Source organism: Hyperolius riggenbachi, chromosome 6 (genome assembly GCF_040937935.1).
Source record: "Hyperolius riggenbachi isolate aHypRig1 chromosome 6, aHypRig1.pri, whole genome shotgun sequence".
Lineage (NCBI taxonomy): Eukaryota > Metazoa > Chordata > Amphibia > Anura > Hyperoliidae > Hyperolius > Hyperolius riggenbachi.
In genome coordinates, this window is record NC_090651.1 from 283,367,149 (window position 1) to 283,387,748 (window position 20,600).

The window sequence follows — 20,600 nt, forward strand, 5'->3', positions numbered from 1 at the left end:
ATGCACTAGAGATAATGACCAGAAAATAATCTAATTACAGAAAATCTTAAAGGTAGCCATACACTGGTCGATTTGCCATCAGATTCGGCCAACAGATAGATCCCTCTCTGATAGAATCTTATCAGAGAGGGATCGTATGGCTGCCTTACTGCAAACAGATTGTGAACCGATTTCAGCCTGAGACCGTTCACAATCTGTGGTGGTGGTGGAGGTGCTGCTGCTGCTGGTCCCCTCCCCCCCCGCCGCACATACATTAACTGTTCCGGCCGGTGCCGAGTCCCTCTCCGTCCCCGCAGCTTCTTCTCCGCTCTGGTCTGGTCTCCAGGTCCGGCATGCTTCACTTCTTCCTGGCCGGCAGGAAGTTTAAACAGTAGAGCGCCCTCTACTGTTTAAACTTCCTACCGGGCAGGAAAAAGTGAATCATGCCGGAGACCAGAGCGGAGAAAACAGCAGAGACCTGGGGAGTAGTGCCGGCAGAGCAGGTAATGTATTGCCGCGCTATTGCGTCGGTCGTCGGGCACTCGAACGCCGCTAGCGACGCGCTCCCTACCCGCGGGCGATCAACGGTAATTTTCTGCACGGCGGGATCGATCTATTTCAGGACAAAATAGATTGAAATTTACCGTTTAGTGTGAACGATGTGACAGCAGATTTGATCCCAGTGATCGAATCTGCTGTCGATCGGCGGGGAATAGGCCTAGTGTATGGCCAGTTTAAGGGGCCCATACACCAAACGATTTTCCCGCCGATATACAGCAGATTTGATCACTGATCGAATCTGCTGTTAAATCGTTGTGCAAACGCTGACTGAACAATCGATTTCCGTCCAAAATCGATCGTTCCGTCCGTGCGGAAGATTTCGCTCGATCGCCAGTTCGGGAGTGCGTCGATAGCGGCGTTCGAATGCCGACGACCAACGCTAGCGGCAATACATTACTGGTTCCACCGGCGCGCGTCCCCGCTGCTCCTTCTCCGCTGGGTTCCGGCAGGCTTCACTTCTTCCTGTCCCGACAAGAAGTTTAAACAGTAGAGCGCCCTCTACTGTTTAAACTTCCCTGGACAGAAAGTGAAGTGAAGCTGGAACCCTGGAGTCGAGCGCGGAGAAGAAGACATCAGAGACCGGGGGACTCGCGCCAGCCGGATCAGGTAATGTAAGCATGGGGGGAGGAGGGGGGGCGGTGGCAGCTCCACAGATGGTGAATCGATTTCATGCTGAAATAGATTCACAATCTGTTTGCAGTAAAGGCAGCCATACAGATTCGATCAGAGAGGGATCTATCTGTTGGTCGATCTGAAGGAAGATCGACCAGTGTATGGCCACCTTTACATAACAATCTAATGCCAGGAATACACGGTACCGCTCGATTATGCCGACGGATCGGTTCCCGCAGTGATTCTCTTATCTTCTGCTCATTTTCCTTATCTTTTCCATTGTCCCGCCAGCGGTATCGAGCGCGGAATCGATCCGGCGGGTGATCGGACATGTTGGAAATCATCAATTGAGCCATCTAATGGCTCAATCGAGCAGTACAAACCGTGTATTCCCAGCATAACAGAAAATTGTATGCCGTGTACTAGGCATTAAACTGGTACAAGAGCAGATAAAGTATAAATATATATAAATAAATCTCTACACAAACTCCATCTGTATTAGAGATCAAACAAGGTCATGGGTAGCTAATCATCACATTCTGAAAAGAGGCTTGAACGCTCTTGGCACACAATACATTTGAAACGCACAGGTAAATCTTTGGACTTGACAAAAGGAATAAATTATAGGTTACCTCATCTTTCAACTGAGCCAAGAAAAGCGGTAGGAGATGCTCAATTGTATTTTCTTTGCCTAGGATTGTGGATAATCCCATGATTACAGAGGCCAGTGCAGATTTCACGTGTTGGTTTGTATCAGACACCAGCTCCTACACAAAGAACACAGAAAATCAAATTTATAAAAGGATTCAAATCATACTTTTTATGTTACTGATTAGATCCAAATAAGGCAAGCAGCATGCACTGTGTGTTGTCAGGGATATGGCCACCTCAAGTATTGAAGGACACCTGTAAGGAAGAGGGATATAAAGGCTGCCATATTAGGTTCCTTTTAAACAATGCAAAATGCCTGGCTGTCCTCCTGATCCTCTGCCTCTAATACTTTTAGAAATAGACCCTGAATAAGCATCAGATCAGATGTTTGAGTGAATTAGCAGCAGCATGCTTGTGTCAGGTGTATGATTCAGACACTACTGATGCATTAAATATCAGAAGGACACCAGGCAACTGAAACGGAAATAACTATAGCAGCCTCCATGGTCGAACAAAGTGAATCCAGCGCAGGAGACTTGGGAGCACAGGGAGTGGCTGAAGTTACTTTTAAAACACAATTGCTGGACGTCGAATTATTTCATTCCCCACCATCCATGGTGGCCTGGAGGGGGAATAGTATTTAACACAGCCGGGACTTGTGCAGCAGCAGGATTAGCCATAATAACTTAGCACAGGAGTGATTTGCTCCCCCCCCCCCTTTCTGCCCACCAACAGAGATTTCTGTTGGTGGGCTCAAATCGCTCCTGGACTGATATAAATAATATATATATATATATATATATATATATATATATATATATATATATATATATATATATATATATATATATATATATATATATATATATATATATAGATAGATAGATAGATAGATAGATAGATAGATAGATAGATATATATATATATATATATATATAGATATATATATATAGATGTATATATATATATATATAGATATAGATATATATATATAGATATAGATATTTCAGCCAGGAAACAGCGGTATTTGACCGAAACAGTAAAATACCGATATGGTAGAGGAGAGGGGATGCTCTATGGGACCCCGAGCCTCCCTCTCCTTAGGTGAGCATCTGACTTATTTAAATATGGGTTCCCATTCACTTTAAAAAGGCCACATAGCATTCCATTTGGTCACAATGAATTATGTTATAGGTTTACATTAATTTTCCTTTAACAACTGCTATTTAACATATCTAAAACTTAAAGCCCAACTAAAGTAAAAAAAAATAAAATCAAAATTAGTGGGTGAAATGTATGTCCTTATACAGTACTTACACTGTTTTTGATACACTATCTAGCCCTCAAGTTAGCTAATACTTAATTACATATTTTCTATGTGAAGCAATCCTTCCGTTTCCTGTTATTCTGACCTCTTCTAGATTCGGTTGTTGAGGAGAAATGGTCTCGACAAACTGCTGTTAGGATTACAATGTTTCATGCTGTTAGTTGTAACTGCCATACCCCCTCAAGGATGGAGCTTATTAATATTAATGAGGTTACAGAACAAGCATTTTAAAAAATAAAAGTGCTCTGTTACTAGAGATTTTTTTTTTTAAGTAGGGATGGTAAGTGAGATGCAAATAATTCTAGTGTTGATGCACCTCAGCATACATGAAAAAGTAACCCCCCCCCCCCCCCCCAACAAAAACTGAGCTCCATACTACTATTGAACAGATACAACAACCTTGCAATCACTTGCAATCAATGATACGATTTGCCCTGGGAAAAGCACAGTGCACTGCTAGAGGCTTGTACTTATCAGGAAAATGTGCCAGTCAGCAAGCTCTGCTTCTTACCCCTCGCAATGCTGCCCCTCTACTGTAATGTTGGACCCTATAGCCATGATTTTCAGAGGTTAGCGAGAAGTGGACAGCCTGTATGAACAAGCAACCCTGGAAAGCATTCTTGTAAATATTGTCTGCCTTTGATTGCAACTGTCATCTGTGTCATATCAGGTCATAGTGAGGATTGCTAAATGGTTAAAGAAAATGTAGCCATGAGCATCACCTGCAGTGGAAAATTAGTGTAACATATAAACTGGAATAACTGCAGAAAGTCAGAGCTATATCTGACTACAAATTTACATTTCACTCGCCTTTCTACAATCTGATATGATTCAGGGAAAGGCTGCAAAATGTTGCTACCTAATAAAAAATTGTATTAACTCCAGTCCGACGTTGCTGGATATCACAGGCTCCTCACTGCTCTCTAAACTTCATACATCAGGTTGAATGTCGCATTCTTTTTCAATATTGACCCTTACACTAACAAGCATTCAAAAATCTGAGCGCAACGTAAATTAGGCACAGGAAGTGCTAACCGTTCACAGTTTCCATGACAAGTCTGGCCTATTGGATTACAATTATCAAACAACTTGTGGGTGGATCTGTCAGTTATCAACAGTTGTTGCCAAGACCAGATGACCCAGTACACTAACCAACAGATATCTCAGGTTTTTTGGGGAATTACACTTGGAACCTATAACCATGTTTGTACCTTTGGATAGTGTACTGGTTAAAGGGAACCCGAGGTGAGAGGGATGTGGAGGCTACCATATTTATTTCCTTTTAAACAATACCAGTTGCTTGGTAGGCCTCCTGATCCTCTAATACTTTTAGCCATAGACCCTGAACAAGCATATGCAGATCAGGTACTCACTCACAGGTAGCCATAGGTTTGTTCAGGGTTTTGACTCAGGCCCTACATATGTCAGAAGGTCAACATGACTGCCAGGCAAATTGTTTACAGGGAAATATATATTGCAGCCTCCATATCACTCTCACCTCAGGTTCCCTCTCTGAGGCTCTGCCTCTGATACGGGAGACCTGGGTTTGAATCTCGGCTCTTCCTGTTTAGTAAGCCAGCATCTATTTAGTAAGGAGACCTTGGACAAGACTCCATAACATCGCTACTGCCTACTGAGCATGACCTAGTGGCTGCAAATTAAGCACTTTGAACCCACCAGGAGAAAAAGCTCAATATAAATGTTATTTGTTTTGTCTGTCTTGTAATAAACATAAAATACCTGCTGTCAAAGACCAGCTGGTTAGAGGTCTTTATCACTAGAGAGAGTGGCTATATGTTTACAGAACCATGGAACCATAGCTTAGATAATCAGTAGAATCCAGTAGCCCGTCAGGGAGATCATGCGAGGCTAAATGCATGATTTAAGGATCAGTCTCGTCTGTCTTGCAGTAGGAATCATTGACTGACAGGTTGTGCCATTAATCTGACCTTGAAGTCATAATTGTGATAGCTTGTAATAAAGAATTGTGCCTACGCCAGCAGCAGAGTTGGAGAAACAGTATTACTGAACAATCTGCATGGATGCACTTTTTGATGAGTTTGCTGCGGATACACAGCACTAAGCATGTGTGACAAGCTTTCGTTGAGTGATCTGACAGGTTACAATTTAAGTGAGTAGCGTTTAAGCCAGAGGGCGACAAATACATATGAAATTCAACAACTACCTGTCCAAAATCTGAAATTTATAGATGCTACCTCCATTGACCATAAGCTCCAATGTAAGCTACGAGCTGTAATTGTAGAGACACGTTACTATAAGCAGCTGTACACCTGCAATTTGTCCAGCAATGATTTAAAGAGAACCCGAGGTGGCTTTGTATAACGTTAGTGGGGCACAGAGGCTGGTTGGGCACACTAACACCAGCCTCTGTTGCCCCATGGTGTGTGTCAAAGACCCCCCTGCTCGCCGCTATACCCCCGCAATGCTGGCGACACGCAGCGTGTCGCCAGCACAATGTTTACCCTAGCGCTGTCTGTCAGCGCCGCTCCGCCGCCTCCTCCGCATCGCCGCTACCCGCCCTCGTCCCTTCCCTCACGCTGATTGGAGGGAAGGGACGAGGGCGGGTAGCGGCGATGCGGAGGAGGCGGGGGAGCGGCGCTGACAGACAGCGCTAGAGTAAACATTGTGCTGGCGACGCGCTGCGTGTCGCCAGCACTGCGGGAAGGATAGCGGCGAGCAGGGGGGTCTTTGACACACACCATGGGGCAACAGAGGCTGGTGTTAGTGTGCCCAACCAGCCTCTGTGCCCCACTAACGTTATACAAAGCCACCTCGGGTTCTCTTTAAACCCTTGCCGACCGCTGCACGCCAATTGGCATGAAGTCCTGGGACGAGGTTTTGCAAGAGATCGCGCGCACCGATGCCTATATATCTCGGCTCCCAGCGGCGTTCACCGCTAGGAGACTGTTAGACGGTGAAATATTTACAAAACAAATGTTAAACATCCTGGGGGCAATCATAGCCCATCAACAGAGAGCTCTGTTGGTAAACAGAAAAGGGAGGGGGTGGAATCCCTTGTGTGCCGAGTTGTGCGGCACTGCAGAGAGCCCTTAAAGCTGCAGTGGCCTTAATTGTCAAAAATAGCCTTGTCACTAGGGGGGGGTTTAAGACCTTAGTCCTTAAAGTGAACCTCCGGACTAAAAATCTACTCAGCAGAACTGAAAAGGCTTGGTGTTTCTTTAACAGTTTCACAGCATCAGAACTTTGTTTTTCTTACCAAAGCATCATTTTTAGCTGCATTTTTAACTAAGCTCCACCCATCAAAGAAAAAAAGCCCAGGCTTTTTTTCCCTGATGCTGTGCAGAGCATGATGGGATTTCCTATGTTATTCCCGTTGCCTAGTAACTGGGAGAGGTGCTCAGGACACAGGACAGTTGGAACTGTGTCTCATGCTCCCTGTCACCTCCTTTCAACTAAAAAGATGGCTGCCATAATGAAATCAAACATTTGCCTGTTCTTTTAAAAACAGGGTGGGTAAGAGATTACCTATCTATTTCAATTAACTAATGTAACTTAATGACAGTATGTTTGTTTAGGCTGGAGTTCCCCTTTAAGTGGTTAAAAAGTAAATTCCACTTTTGTTTTGAGAAAAACACCATGCTTTCAGTTTGGTTCTATAGCCTTCAAAGCTTATTGGCATACAACATTCCAGCTCGACATTTTTTTATGGGTATATAAAAACAGCCACTCCAATGTCTTTCTGACAGACAATGGCTTGTACCGGTGTCAAAGCTTACAAATGTAAGCTAAGGGCCTTCACACACTGATGTGTTGCATTGCTGACACAAGCGGCTGTGTGTTATACAAAACAAAAGCACCTGTGTTGCAGTGCAGTCTCATTCTACTAGTTTTTGGGATGGCTGTGTTGCACTTAAAATGTATGCAGCAGTGCATTGTGACAATGCAGGGTTGCACAGCACATTAGTGTGCCCATCAGACACTGCTGTCTACGCACTGTCTGATGCCCTTGTGTATTGCACACATACATGCGTTGCTGTAATCAGTAATGCATCAGTGTGCCCAGGCCCTAATTATTTCTGTGTGTGCTAGGTCTCTGAGCAGAGACTGCAATTACCCTCCTAGCAGCAGGTAAGGAAACACTACCGCTGTGCCGATAGGGTGCCTCCGGTAATTCCCTGAATTTATGCAAGAAAGACTATTATTCTGAAGAAGCTGAGACACTTGAGCAAACAGTGCGCGAGTGGATGGCCTAGTTAAATTCTATTGTGATTGAAAAGTATTTTTTAATAAAATTTGAAAAAGACTGTGGCAGAACTAATACTAATGGCAACTTTATAATAAATGTGCAATTTCCCTTAAAAAACAAAAATGAACCAATCACTGCGCAGACTAAGGTAACAGTTTTAGGCATCAGTTTTAACTTCAATCACCTTGGCGGTCATCACAAGTCAGGTATGGGGTGGAAAAAACAAGCCAAGAGCTGTGACCCAGAGCATGACTCGTGGTAGCCATCAGCAGGCCTGTGCAGAGCATAGCGCACAGCGGGAGTTTTCACAGAGAAATAAAAATACTAATCCACTTACCTGGGGCTTCCTCCAGCCCGTGGCAGGCAGGACGTGCCCTCGACACCGCTCCGGAGGCTCCTGGTCTTCTCTGGTGGCTCACGCGACCTGGCCAGGCCGGCTTCCAGGTCGGGCTCTTGTGCGCTCCAACGTGCGTCTCACGCGGTCGCGCTGACATCATCGGACGTCCTACTGACTGTCAGCTTGACCGCGTGAGACGCACATTGGAGCGCACAAGAGCCTGGCCAGGTCGAGTGAGCCACCAGAGAAGACCGGGAGCCTCCGGAGCGGCGCCGAGGGCACGTCCTGCCTGCCATGGGCTGGAGGAAGCCCCAGGTAAGTGGATCAGTATTTTTATTTTTTTTAAACAACTCCGTGGATCTTCCCTTTAAGGACATCAGTCACGAAAAAAGCTGAACAATTAACTTTATACACCATCGAGTAATGAAATATTGTATTGAAGTGCTATGCTTACTTCAATTCCCCTCACTTTTTTTCAGATAAATGTCTTTTAATGATTATGATATTAAGATTGGCAGTTCAGGAGTCCTGGATCATACTTAATTAATAAGGAACATACATTTCAACTTATATTGCAGTGTGCCGTTATCCTAGAATAACATTCATTACATTTGGTTTAACTCTCGTCCGTGCCATTGCTTGATCACCCACCGTTAGAAATTTCAGTAATCATGCTATGGTAGCTGATCAGAGGGAAAAAAAGAGAAACCGGTGATTTATGACCCTCCTATGCAGGCAAGCAGTGGACAGCCACTGAATAGAACTATGCTAATGCAGCCGGAGACATGTTGCCATGACAGACATGTAGTGATATGTGGATGTGATCCTGTCCTCCACTTGCTTTATAAGAGCTGGCCTAAGTCACAGGAGTCCTGTCTGAGGATTTTCCCTGTAATCGGCTACCTTAGCAGGATTACTGACATTTCTAGCAGCAAGGGCACTAGCACGGACTAGGGTTAAACCAAGCATGACGAAATGTTATTCTAGAATACCAGCATGAAGCTGTGTAAGTAAAAATGTATGTTCCCTATTGATTTGGTATGTCCCAGAAGCCTTTAAACGTCAAAACTAAACCTTAGTGTCTTTAAAAGACATTTGCAAACCAGGGATTAATTTAAAATAAACATAACCCTACTTAATACATTATTTTATTACTCGTCACTGAATAGTTTTAGGTTTCAGCTTTGTTACGGATATCCTTAAATGTTCTGTTAAATACATTTTCGCCCAAAAAAAGTGTAAAACATGTATAAAAAAAAATATATAAACTAAACCGTGACATTACCTTTACATAGGGTAAAATGTTGTTCATTATTATCTCCTCTCTACCATCACTGGGCAGGTTCTCACAAAACTCTAAAAAAGAAAAAAGGTGAATTTTAAGTTCTATCCAGTTTTTAGGACACGATTCTTAGGTGTTCCTAAGTGCACAAGAGACAATTGTTTGACGGCCATTCGTATTCAATTGGCAACAGCCAAATTGAATAAAGTTTTTATTCAGGCAAAGAACAGGCCATGGACAGTAGAACGCTATGATTTCAGAACCTGTTCACTTTGCTGACATTCAGCCTTACACTGCAACATGTATACTTATGTGATAATTCTGCATCACTGCAACATACTTTAAATTAAAAATACAAAACAAGTGTCACATGAGTCTTGTACAATCAGAATCGGAATCACGTAGTGTGCAAGAGGCCTTAGGGAATTCTTTTTCAGCTTCAGTACTAACTAGCATATTCGTCATACAATCTACACATGAAGTAAACCAATTTTTGCTTACTGTTAATTTACTTAATGTTGCCTTCATGTTTAACAGTATATGAAATGGCAGAGAAATCACCACTCTAGAGCATGTTCTGATCAACCCAGCAAAAAGGAGGAATAGAAAGAACAAGGAGCAGTGTTCTCCCCAGTCTCTTTTAGCTGCATGCTTCATCTGGCTAATATTGGTGAGCACCCGGCTGTCATCAGCTCGCTATGCTGTAAGCAGAGTTGCACCGGCGCTGCTTTCCCCCCGTCTGCACCACCTGGCTTTTTTATGCCACCTGGTTGGGAAAAATTCCTGGGGGGGGGGGGGGGACGCTGTGGAGGAAGGTGCTAAATTTAGATAATCAATGACTCCAGCTATAAGAAATGCTATTTTGTACCCAAAAAGTGGCCAAGTGTAGGAAGGAAGATACGGAGAGATCTGAAAGCAATCAATCCCTTGTTTGAAATTGGAAGTTATGAAAAGGAAAAAAAAAAAAAAGCTGGAGAATTTGCACAGTTAATCTATTTGCATTTGTTCTGAAAATCTAAATGTACTCTGGTTCACGGTATTGACTGCCACTAGAAACAACACTCAAAACTAACCCACCAAACATCATCCTACCCATACTAAAAAAAGGTAAATCATGATGGGTTCAGTTCAGCCTATTTATAAACAAAATGGTTTACTACAAAAGCTACATTACTATCAAATTCACATATCAAGCCTACAGTTGTGTTTTTGTCTTGTTATTTTTCACATGATCTTATTTTGAATAGATACTTCCCTAATGTCAACTTACTAAATCTGAAAATTATATTTCAATACTTTGTTACATGGGCTCTAATGCATTTGAAAGAATAAAAAACATGTTTTGTCTCTCTAAATATCCCTGAACTACCAAGCATGGCATCATCATTACATCAAAATGTTTATCCTTGAAAATTATCTTTCAATAGGGAATAGGTGAAATTAATTTGGTCCAGGACAGTAGAATGAGGGGAGTGATTAAGCAAATCAAAGCCAGCATCATTTATAGCAGTCATGGAAACAGGAGCAATGCCCATGTGGAACAGCACGGTGCTCCTCAACTTGCCATGCCTCCTTCCATTTACTGCTTCAAGGACATTTTTTATCTAGCAGGCATATTCGTCCACATCACGATCTACATAAAGCAAGAAGTCAATCAGGAGAATGTCCTCGTTCCACAGTGCCCAAGATATCTTCCCTACACTGGGCTGGGTGCAGAATGTGTAGGTGGAAGGGAACCCATGTATGGAGTTTCCAGTTCAATAGACTGCATCTATTGCATAAATCCAATAGATTGCCTTTTTGTCTCTGGATTTTAGATTCAAGCTCCATCCACTACAACCTGTCTGCAGAAGTACTCAAGATTATGCTGAACCTTAGTCAAAAGATCTTGAGAGCGGACCTTCTGCTGTCACTTCTGACAGACAATCAATATTTATGGCACCAACTCTGACCACAATTTACTCATTTCGAAAACTTCCACCTGAACGGTTTGTACTGTGCAATATGACTAAAATTTGTACCATCAGTGTGGTACCAAGGACGTTTTGAAAACACTGAAATACAACATATGATCATTAAACCTACATTCATTTGCACCTGAAAGTAGGACCTACAAATTCATGGTTTACCTTTAACTTTGTGTGCTCCTGCAGCCCGGACTTCTGCCTCACAATCTTTCAGGAGGTTCTGAAATGCGGGAATGAGATCATTCTTCGTGATCTCCGCACCAACAGCCTTTTGGAGCTGAAACAGAGGGTAAAGCAGATTATATACTAAGAACACATGATCAAACATGACATTATATAAAATTTCTGAATGAAACCCTTCAGTACCTCTGAAAATTTATCAGCCACCATGTAGCGGACACGCCAAGATTTATCTTCAGTTGCTTGTCGAAGAGTAGGCATCACTAAAGCTTCAAGATCTTCTTGAGGAAGAAGTTGAGCAATGCTGACACAGGCTTCAACAGCCAAAAGCCTCACAGAGTCCTGCAGTGATAGCAATATTGAAAAGAAAGACAAGATTTAAGTTTAAATATGGAACATCTAGAGAGAAGAGCGCCAATCTGCAGGCAAACCAAACATTGCCAAATCCACTGGCAGCTTCACAGCTGCCCCAAACTGCTTGGACAGAAAATGTTACAGGACAGAAGTATGGATGGTTGTCTGTTTAAAATCCTATACCTAATTGATCCTGGTCAAAATGTTAGTAAATTGGGGTAGAAAAATCATGAGATTCTAAAATGTAGAAGTTGATTAAAGCAACCAATCAGATTTCAGTTTTTGAATGAAACAGGGATTCTAAATGGTTGTTTTGGGCAACCGATTCATTTTTGCTCCAGTTTATTTTGAAGTGGTTTTAATAAATTAGGCATACTGTCGAAGAATGAAGATACGCCAGCTTTCACCAGCAGCTACACTAGCACAACTTTCCCAGAGCCAATAGTCCAAGTAAGAGGCTGTAGGTAAAAAGAATGCATTTAATTTGGCTGTAATATGCAAGTTCACAATATTTCTGACAGCCTTGTATTGTTGTTCCTCCTGTAGTAGCACACAGGATAGGAAATATGACAGATACTTTTTCCCTTTTTCTCGCAATGTGTTCAACTCAGCAGTGGGAGAGCTGTGAAACGCACTGAATCTAATTGCTTCATAGTGTGACAACTTTATCACTGGCTAAATGTCTGTTGCCAAATTTAATGCATTCTTCAGTATCCCCATAGCCTGCTGCTCTGCCAGACCAGGGCACTGTAAATGCAGTTAATTTTCAAGCTAAGGCTTAATGAGAACCTGAACTGAAAATAAAAAGTCAAAATAGCCATACACAGGTCATACTTACCTCCTGTATAGTCTACTCCTCAATCTCGTTCTCCTCTCCTGCATCCCATTTGTCCACTGTGATTAATGGAAGTCTCCGTCCTCCATTTTAAAAATGGCCATTACCCCATAACAGCTTCATGGTCAGCACACGGTTAAACTGTAATATCACCCACTTGAGCCATAGGGAAACATGGACATTTTTTTGCATATTCAGTTGTAACTGACAGCTGCTGATATACAACTGACATATTGCAGTTGTATATCAGCAAATTACAACTTTCCCTTACAGGAGGAGCCTTGAAATTTTGTTTATAGGCTGGATATCTACTTTAAAAATTATTTTGATTCCCCGGTCTGCTTATCTAAAATATATACATTAGCATCTTATAGCTGCTACCGGGGATGTGGAGCGAGATACACCATTTCCCATGTGTGGTGGAATTGTCCCTTGGTCGCAAATTTTTGGACTCAAATCTGCTCTTTGATCTCTTTAGTCCTCCAAATTCCATTCCCTGAAACTCCTGATGTCCTTTTGTTGGGCAATACTACAATGAAACAATCAGCACACAGAATGGTGCAGCATATTGCTTGTTCAGCTAAATCTTACCTGGTATCTCGCTGGAAAAACTCCCATCTGTCGACTGAACATATAATAGCAAAAGTTCATAGGATCGTGACTTTTGAGCGCATGATTGCAGTAGTTGAAGACCACATGCTTCAATTTACCAAGACTTGGGACTCGTGGGCGACTCAGAGACAATCTTGATCTCCAATATATTTTATTCTTTGACATATAGCACAATAATAATATGTGGCAGAGGTAAGTTAAGGTATGATGGGTATTTTTTGTACTTAAACTGGTACTATGTTGCCTACTTCTGAGAACTTCTGAGATACAGATAATGTGTACATTTTCTCTCTCTAGGGCCCAAATCTTTCCATATTTTTATGATGTTATTTCAATGTTTGAATATGATCACTTTAACCCCGTGTGGGGACAAACTGGCTGTTTTGACGTTCAATTTTATATGTTTCTATAAAACAAAATAATCTTTGAACCTAAAATGCTTTTGATTGTATTTTATCATGGGAATGTTTTTAGGACTTTCTTTCAATATTCTAAAAACCTAAAAATAAAAGTAACCACATTTTTACTTTAAATCGTGGTAGTTAGGATCAAGAAAGACGACACAAAAACCATGAATACTGCAGCAACCTGTGCAAAATCACCTATGTCACATGGTCTGTGCCTTACCTGCTCATCTGAAGCCAGGTTGGTAAAAAGAGGAATGATATCATTCTTCACATATTCCAGTTCAAGTACTTTGGCAAATTCCCCAAGCTTTGAAGCTGCAGCACGCCGCACCATTGGTGTATCATCAGAGCACAGGTTACGGAAGTGTCTGGGGGAGAAATGTATATTAATCAGACACAGCTGCAGGCATGTGGATAACACTGGATTCATAAAGTGAAATGAATTCAAGCTGGACTTACTGCCTGATTTCCACTTTGACAGTGCTAGAGACTCTTGGGTAGCAGACACTGAAGAGCCCACAAGCTGATGTACGTGATGTGAACCAGTCTCCACTGGCCAGACGCTTCACCAGTGGCACAAAATGAGCTTCAAGGTCAACTGGAGAATGTTCATGCGAGATCTTCCTCAAGGACTCCACTGCCTTGTCACGCACTACTGTCTCTTCAACGGTTGCCAAGCTTTCCAGGGGAGGCTGTTTATACACAAATATATGCATTACTGATAATAGAACACAGTAATAAACCACAGCAGCTCAACAAATGATTACTTATAAAACAGACAACACACAGTATTGTGACTAATGATCACTGCATGTAATCTTAAAATATTCTAGCTAAAATAGCTTGATTATCAGGGTTGCTCTGCTCATACAATCTATACTAGGCCTGCAAAGGCCAGTCTAACCATCAATAGTCCTAATGCCTATTAAGGGGCCCATACACTCAGCCGAATTTCTGGCCGACCGATCGATCCAAATCGATCAATTGCAAATCGCTTGGCCAATCGACCGATCGATGGCCGATTTCGATGGATTTCCATCGAACTGGCAGGGTGGAAAATATAGGTCGATCTGATGAGATTGCTTATCATTTTGCATTGGCCTTAATGGAAATCTGATGACAAAAAAATGCCATCAGATCGAATTTCAATAGATTTCAAACTGAACTCTATTGGAATTCTATCCTGGTAAAAAAAAATGTTCTAAAAACACATCAGATAGATCATCAGATGCATTTCTTATCTATCTGCTGCCAATCTGACGAGTGTATGGGCACCTTTACACCCTTCCTGCACATCTCACTACTAGTCATCTGATGGGTTCACAAAAGCCCAATACAGATGCTCCCAGTACCCCATAAAAAAAAATAAAAAAAAAATCACATGGGCAATTGACCATCTGACTGATAACCAGATTGGCAGTTATTCAGCCAGGAATATATCTAAGTACACACATATAAAGGCTGTTTTGTCTGAACTTTTGATTAGCTCTACCATTCCCATGTATATCACACCGAGCGCTGTGGAGTCTGAGTCGGAGTAATTTTGAGTACCTGGAGTCGGAGTTGGTGGTTTCATAAACTGAGGAGTCGGAGTCAGATTTTTGTACAAAATCCACAGTGTTGGTAAGTATTAGACTAAGGAGTCAGCCATTTTGGGTACCTGGAGTCTAAGTCGTGGTTTCATAAAGTGAGGAGTCGGATGATTTTTGTACCGACTCCACAGCCCTGATATCACCTGAATGATTGATTAATACCATTAGCGATGGTCGATAACATGACAGAGTTCATATAGGATTATGTCAATTTTGTATGTAAATTTATGCAGCTTGAAAATGGTGAATGCCATCTTAGCGGGATTTGAGTGGTCTATTTTCAAGCTGCATACTGAGTTAGCATAACCCTGTATGAACGCAGAATTATTTAATTGACCATTACCATTTGCCACCATGACTGAACACCAAAAATGAAAACAAAAGAACCAGTTATCAGTTGTTCCTCCTCAGGTCTGCACTATACTTCATATACTGTTCTCATTTTCAGACAATCGAATCCTTTAATTGCATTAGGAATATTAGCACGTATGTTCAAAGATAAGGGCTGGTTTAGACAGACGCTTGCGGAGCGTTTACTGCCAGTGTTCGGGGCTTGGCGTTAAACGCTCCCATTCAAGTGAATGGGAGCGTTTGTACCAAGCTTTCATGCGCGTTTACACAAACGCGGCTTTCGGGTCCCGATTTTCCCTGGCATTCAAGGAGCCCCTGGAAGCTAGAAGCTACATGTAGCTTCCAGGAGCGGTTAATCGCGACGGGTAATGTCCCCCAGGGGAAGAAAAAACGCGACCGCATCCGAACGCAACGCGAACGCTGCTGAGAGCCCGAACGCATTGCCGCCGCGACGCCAACGAACGCGACGCCTTCAAACGTCCGTCTGAACCGGGGGTGGCCATAAACTACTATGGTGGGAATACACAATGCGTTTCTGCCGCTCGATTCTGCACTCGATCGATTTTGCCACTCGATTCTCTTATCGCCCGCTCGTTTTTCCATTCACTGCTATCAGTAGTCGAGCGGCAAAACGATCGAATGGGAGATCGGGCATGTCAGAATTTATCTATCGAACCATCTATTGGCGGCAGAAAGGAACCGTGTATTCCCAGCATTAGATTGCCATCCAATCTGGCAAACAGATCAATCCCTCTCTGATATGAACCTGACCAGAGGGATCAAATCCCCTCACACACTGCAGGCTTAATAGATTAAAAAAAAAAAATGTACTGAACTGCAGCATTCTGCTCAATACAGAGGATGCTATGAGCCATTGATCTACAGCCGCTTCCCGTGTCCAACCAACTACAATTTTCTGTCAGATTGAAAATTTAAATTTTTGATTGCAAGTTGATTAAAAAAAATGACGTTAAATGCAGCTTGTAACGCTGTACAGAGTGATCTGATGTGTCAGGAAAAGTCGATGTTAATGGCCTGCTTTAAAATAGGTAGTTTTAATGCACCAACAGTAATTAAACAATTAAGCAGGAACTGATGTTTTATACCTAAACATGATTCAGTTTCTGCATAAAGCTTATGAAATAAATTACACTGCTGTTCTCCTAGTTTGGTACTGTTCAACACACTGCAAAAAACATGTACTGGTACCAGCTGGAAAGGGGAAATATGACCAGTGACCATATACAGAGTTGGTAACAGCTTGATTTAACACGCAAGTAATTGTTTATAGAAACCCTGGGAGGCAAGAATAAGAGACAAACTTCTGCAGCTCTGCCTACTCCAACACAAGTTTTCTTGATAACAGGGAAAAACCTATGCAGTGAAGCGTATTACTGTCATAATGCTGACATCTTCCAAAGCAAAGTAATGTCACCTCAGAGACGCATGCCATCTAATCCCTACCAGAATCATAGTCTATTGTGTCTACTGTAGCTTGAGGAGTATTTTTGGAATGTGGGAGTAAACCGGAGTGCCTGAGGAAACCCACATAAACATGGGGTGGTGGTGGTCAGGGCTGTGGAGTTGAGGAGTTGGTGGTTTCATAAACTGAGGAGTCAGAGTTGGATGATTTTTGTACCGACTCCACAGCTCTAGTAGTGGTAAATATAAGCTTCATTTGTTGTCCTGGCTGAGATCTAAACCTGCAACTGCAAGTTGAGAGCACTATCCACCAGAGCTGTGGAGTCTGAGTAATGTTTGGGTACCTGGAGTCAGAGTCAGTGGTTTCAGAAACTAAGGAGTCTGATGATTTTTTGTACCCACTCCATAGCGCTGCAAGGGCTTTCGAGTTGAAGCATTTTGGGGTACCTGGAATTGAAGGTTTCATAAATTGAGGAGTCTGAGTTGGATTATTGTTGTACCAGCTCCACAGCCCTGCTATTCACTGTGGTACTGATGCGCTTTTCTCCTCTCCTCATTGAAGCAGTAATTAACAGCATCAAAATCAAGTAAAATTCACTTGATGTCAACCGAGTCACAGGATAAGCAAAAGAACATGCAGTATTTATGAAGATAAGCAGATGTAACGCTGACCAATATTCTCCATGTGATCACCACAAATGCTTTTAGCCTGATCAAAGGAAGAAGACACACAGAGTATAATTTTAATGTTCAGCTTTATTCCATGAGAAACATTTGTGTTCTCACACAAGGAAATCAAATAAAGAGGATTCACTAAGGCAGACCTGCTGTGAACAACAGCCATATTCTCTGTAAAAATCATGAACAGAAGTTTTCCTGTAGTTGACTTGTTACTTGAAATACACAGAGCGTCAGGTCATTGCCCTTCATTGCACTTCTTGGGCAAGTCACCCCTAGAGAACCTACCGTACTTTTAATTTCTAAGCTACATTTTGATTTGAAGCAGAGGATTACAAAGCATCACTGCTTATTAGCCAGGTGTCAGGGTGCTGAATATCATCTGAACCAGAGACAGGCCATGAGCAGTAAGCGCCCATAGAGGAAGCCACACAGTAAGAGCCAATTAGGTGCAGTTTCCCTGTGTGTAGGGTAATGGGCCTTACTTTCAGTATTTCCATAGAATGTACACGAAGTCTGAGCAGCCGCTGATTACTATAAATCCTGATGTACCATAAGCTTATTATGTGTATACTTACAAGACCACCTGGTGCTGCCTGTTTTGTTGAAGCAGCATCTGCTACCAACCTACATAAATTAGCTTCAACTGAGCTGGTGACGTTGATAAAAATATTTTAGAGCTGCCAAACTGAACACAAGTTTGGGACAGGAGCCAGGAGAGAAAGGCCCCCCAGATGGCACCTAATATCTCAATTCTCGCAACGCTTGCAAGCCGCTTGTTTCAGAAGGCGGAAAAGGCTCAGAAGAGATCTAAGACTTTGGCAGCTTTACTTGCTGACGCACAAAGTAGATTGGCAGGGAAGTGGGGAGCCAGATGTAAGCTTTGTAGCTGAAGCCAACACAGGACAAAAAGGGACAACGCATTGGTCTACTAACAACTTTCAAGTTTCTTGAGGATACAGAGATAAGAACTGCCCACAAAACCACTAAAAAGGTCAGAAAGTAATGCAAACTGTGACATACAATAAACATCAAGTAGTCTTCTTTTGAGGTGGTGTGTCACATTAGAGGCAAATAACATGATCAGGATACCATAGCAAACATGTTCACTGTGGATCTACAATTCATCTTGCCAACTGGCCTACTCAAAATGGTCAAGGAGCCTTCAGCTCCCTTATTTCATTTACTTCTGTCTAAGGTCAATCCTGAGATTCCAGCATTACCATTCTGGCAGTCAATTAAATAACAGTAATACAGAAGTAAAGTGGTAAGGTGTTAACCACATAGGCCATGTTAAATGCACACCAGACAATGGAAACAGCCATCTATCAACTGAGACAGTAAAGAATCTCTCAACCAATTCCATGATATCAGTATGGTAAGTGACAACATGGAAGTCTTTACTAACATTTGGTAACCAGGGTGAATATATCTACACAGTCATGGATTGAGATCATTTAATCCCATCTCCGTAGATACTTTGTATAGTATGTACTTTTGAATAATCAATCCCCCACTTTGGATTAAGATCAAGTAACCAATAACCCCATTACTGACCTGCCTTGGAACATGATTGCTCATGTTTGTTATGCTGGGCATACACAGCTCAATTTTGCCGCTCGATTCCCTTATCTTCCACTCGTTTTTTTTATCTCTTTGCATTGTCCTCAATCCGAAATCGTGCGGAGAAACGATCGGGTGGGAGATCGGATGTGTTGGAAATTATCTATCGAACCATCTAAATGGCTCAGAATCGAGCAGTGTATTACCAGCATTAAAGGTGTATAGTAATTGTATTATAGCACCTCTCTATACAGGTAATACCCGGTTAAGAAACCAGATAGGGACAGTAGGTTAGACACGGCAATCTGCCTATTAGTTGAAATACTGTGCCACCTTTATGCCCTGAACCGCCTACATGCTCCTCTGTTCCATAGTGCCTTCAGTAACACCCTATTTCCGCCCCCACCTGTGTCCCCTCAGTGTACTGCAGCAAAATGGCATTTTACTGGTTAAGAGTATTTTTTTCCTAAAAAATAAATACAAATTTAAAATTGATTTTCTCAAAAACTACAAGGTCTTTTGTGCAGAAATCCATATAATTCCAAATGGTTCACATACTTTTTCTTGCTAGTGATTATAGCTCCTTTACTCTGAATGTCCAAATATACAAAGGCAAACACTAACCACTCAGGATGGCTATATAAAAGGAGTAGTGCAGAAAATATACATCCACCTTTGTTCTGTTCATACTGGAAACAAAATCTCATCTAATTACTGAAAACCATGCTAATATGCGTGTAAATGTCCCTCCCCCTTAAACCTCCCCACCACAAAAACCAGCATTGCACCACCGAAAGTCAAATTAATACATTTAATTTCTTAATTTATTATGTGTAGTAGTAAAAATTGTTCAGCTTTTATTCATGAAAATTCAAATAGATTTACCTTAAGAAGTCATGGTGGTGTGCCAAACAAAACTATCCACTAGCTAATGGACTAGCTGTGCAATTGACAAAAATGTACCCCAACTTCTATCATATCTTGAATTAACAAAACTGACTGATCCAAAGATTACGGTACTTATCAGCAAGATGGCAGGAAGAGATAAATAGATGTCAGATCTGCTGGAAACTCATGACTTTCTTTGCGACGGGAACAAAAGATTTTAAACCTAAAGGTGCCCATACATTACCTGATTTGTGGCATCGATCTTGCAGGGATCAATGTTATAATGTGGCCACTCGCTTGTAATTTTGATCGCTTCCCAGCCAAAATAAAATCTATTGATTGGGCAGGCTGGAAATCTAATTCGAAAGGGGTTTTTGGGGTGCACAAGTTATTTTTCCAGAGAACCAGCAAACCATCAGCCGGTGGTCTCCCCCCCATGTGAAATCTGTAACACACACACACACACACACACACACACACACACACACACACACACACACACACACGCTGTGCAGAGTGTTGCAGTGAAGCTACACACACACACACACACACACACACATACATACATATATACACACACACACACACACGTACATACATATACATACATATACATATATATATATACACACATACACATGGTGTGCAGAGTGTTGCAGTGGAGCTACACACACTCAGTGCAAAGTGTTGCAGTGGAGCTCGCCGCACACCTCCTGTGTCTTCTCTCCATCCCCGCCGAGCACCTAAACCCAGTGACTCCACGGCATTGTACAG

General features: G+C 42.1%; 1 protein-coding gene across 1 annotated transcript in view; it reads right to left on the reverse strand.

The window, feature by feature from the left end:
- PPP2R1B (protein phosphatase 2 scaffold subunit Abeta) overlaps positions 1 to 20,600 on the reverse strand; it is a 49,194-nt gene that overhangs the window by 9,258 nt on the left and 19,336 nt on the right. The window contains exons 4-9 of the mRNA XM_068240936.1: positions 13,792 to 14,024; positions 13,553 to 13,700; positions 11,311 to 11,466; positions 11,107 to 11,221; positions 8,981 to 9,051; positions 1,785 to 1,919 (exon numbers count right to left, since the gene is read on the reverse strand). Coding sequence (XP_068097037.1) covers positions 1,785 to 1,919; positions 8,981 to 9,051; positions 11,107 to 11,221; positions 11,311 to 11,466; positions 13,553 to 13,700; positions 13,792 to 14,024 — 858 coding nt within the window. The remainder of the gene's footprint in view (positions 1 to 1,784; positions 1,920 to 8,980; positions 9,052 to 11,106; positions 11,222 to 11,310; positions 11,467 to 13,552; positions 13,701 to 13,791; positions 14,025 to 20,600) is intronic.